Source organism: Silene latifolia, chromosome 3 (genome assembly GCF_048544455.1).
Source record: "Silene latifolia isolate original U9 population chromosome 3, ASM4854445v1, whole genome shotgun sequence".
NCBI lineage: Eukaryota > Viridiplantae > Streptophyta > Magnoliopsida > Caryophyllales > Caryophyllaceae > Silene > Silene latifolia.
In genome coordinates this window covers 16,099,656-16,102,358 of record NC_133528.1, presented here as the reverse complement: position 1 = coordinate 16,102,358, position 2,703 = coordinate 16,099,656, and the positions used below count along the sequence as shown (strand labels likewise).

General features: G+C 39.1%; 1 protein-coding gene across 1 annotated transcript; it reads right to left on the bottom strand.

The window, feature by feature from the left end:
- Nucleotides 1-1,513: 1,513 nt before the first annotated feature.
- On the bottom strand, nucleotides 1,514-2,070 carry LOC141648738 (uncharacterized). The gene is made up of 2 exons (XM_074457457.1): nucleotides 1,864-2,070; nucleotides 1,514-1,822 (listed from the first exon to the last, which is right to left on the bottom strand). The coding sequence occupies exons 1-2, from the start codon at nucleotides 2,068-2,070 to the stop codon at nucleotides 1,514-1,516; spliced, it is 516 nt and encodes a 171-aa protein (XP_074313558.1).
- Nucleotides 2,071-2,703: the final 633 nt, after the last annotated feature.

Genomic DNA, 2,703 nt, shown 5'->3' with positions numbered 1-2,703 from the left:
AGCCAGTAGTAGATCTTCTACTGAATGGACAAGAAGCCCAATCTGAGTCACAAAAGGCAGTAAGCCTAGCTGCAGAACTACTAGCAGTTGAGCTACCTCAGATTTGTGTTTCATTAGATATATCCAAGTAGCTCTACTATGATCATCAACCAAAGTCAAGACTTAAATTTGTTTCTTGTCTCTTTTCTATAAGGACCCCAAACATCCACATTGACTAAATCAAATAACTCACTAGCTTTATCAGTTCTCACAGGAAATGGCAATTTTGTTTGTTTTGCCATTGAACAGGGAATGCAAATTCCTTTTGGATTTAAAGGTTGGACACTTGGGATATGTTTCAGTTTATTGTCAGAGGCATGACCCAATCTTAAATGCCACAGATTAGAGTTCTTATCATTGAAAATTGGCAAAGCATTACATATAATGTCCGGTGCACTACAAGGCTTGAAAATTGTGCCCCCCTGAATTTTTTCCTTTTCCTTGACTGTTAAAGAGTACAGACACACTTGCATTACATAAACTAGAGTACTTAATCCTGGATGAACTATCAGCTAACTTAGGGTGTTTAGTGCCATCATTATTTAGTAAGTGGTAGACACGCTTGTTCTCCCTTCCAAGTCCCCTAGTTGTCTTGGTTTGAGAGTCCTGTATCACACACATTTTTGCATAAAACACCACATAACATTGTTCATCTTGAGTTTATTTTGGAACTGATAAAGGTTATGTCTAAAAGCAGGAACAAATAGAACATTGTTCAAAGTTATCCCATTGGAGAAGGTGTGTGTTCCTGTATGAGAAACTGCAGTTGTTTCTCCATTAGGTAAATTTATTTTAGTTTTAGTTTGCAATTCCCTGACATTTTGCAGAATAGTCAGGTCAGATACCATGTGGTCTGATGCTCCCCTGTCTATAATCCACTCATGAGAGTGGTTATGAGCATAGCCACAATTTAGATAAGCCATACCTGCAAAATTAGCTTCTAGCTCATCTTCAGTATCTGGATAAAATCCCATTCCTTTTACTTTGCTCGTCATGAGTTGCTCAAATTGCTGAGTAGTGAGTGTGACAGTGCCTGCAAAATCATTGGCTTCTCCCAAAACAGCATTTGCAGCACCTTTCCCACCTTTATACATCGAATTTTGCTTTCCTTTGTTCATTCCTCCTTTGAATCTCTTGGATCCAGAACCCTGATATCCACCTTGATATCCTCCAGTGCCTTGGTGGCCATTTTTGGATCCAGAGCCCTGATATCCACCTTTGAGCTTGTTTTCCTGAGATTTTTCAGGGAACCTTTGTGACACATGGTGGTCAGCAGGATACTTAACTATCTTCCAGCAGTTATTCTTGGCATGACCATCCTTTTTGCAGATTGGACAAAAAGGGATGGAGTCAATATCCTTCTGACCAGCATGCTGATTAGCATTAAAAGCTGAGTTATCCACTTCCATCTTCTCAGCTCCTTTGTAGTTCCTTCTCTGGGCCTCCTCATGCTGAAACAAGGCAGCAACTTCCTCTACAGTCCATTCAGAAACTGAAACAACTTCCTCTCTTCCTGCTCTTTGAGTTGTGCATCAAGCCATGCATTGATTTCAGGGGTCACTTGTGTGACGGGAGGCCAGTCAGTCATGATCTCTAGATTCTGCCACAAGATCCTCAATTCTGTGAAGTATTCACAAATACTCTTCTCATCTTGTTCCAGATCTTCAAGCTCCTTGTTGAGTCTGAACTTTCTTGCGCCATTGCTGGCAGAGAAATGCTTTTGGAGGTAGTCCCAGATCTCATTTGCAGTCTTGGTGTAGAGAACATAGTTCTTGATAGATTTCTCCACATTGTAAAAGATCCATGAAATGAGCAAGCTATTACATGTATCCCAGTATCAGCTCTCAAAGGATCATCAGTTGGCCTCTTAACAACTCCAGTTAGGAAGCCCAACTTCCTTTTCGAGCAGATTGCTATTTCCATCTGTCTCTTCCACTCCAGATAGTTCTCAATCCCTAACAGCTTAATATCAACTACCATTGGATGCGTACTTTCTGCTGGATGAAGGTAAAGAGGATCAGTTGGCTCCATGAATGATGGTGTTTTGGAAATGTTTTCAGTGTTTGAGAAAAGATTTTCCATGAGATGAATTTGTTGTTTAGAGTTCACAAAAAGTTTTGGTGTGAGCTTGTTGGGAGAAATACTACTCTATAAATAGACAATGAATCAATGTGTAGTTGGTGAAGGATAGTAAATGCTCAATTCATGGATAGTTATCAGTCGCCTCATTCCCGAGACTCTGATACCATGATGAATTTAATGAAGTGTAGGAAGTAGAAGACATTCAGAGAATTGTAGGAAGATCTTCATGTTTAATTTTTATTAATTGTATTGTTGAGAAAGTACAATGCAGTTGGGAAATGATATATGCAGTTGGATAATTAAGCTGTGGACATTGTCCAGCAGATAAAGCAGCTAACATAGGCTACAAAGGACAATAGCAGTAGACTATGTATCATCTAAATATGAAAAACAACTACATAGGATTCTAACAACTACATAGGATTCTTTTTCCTTGCTTTAAGGTGTGAGTAAGCTTACTTCTTGGACAAGTCTAACTTCTTGTTGTTGTCCTTTGTACTCGAATTAGTAGCATACTTAGTTACCTGATTAATGGCTTGATTAGTGGACTGATCCTGATTAGTGTTATCTTAACAATTTCGA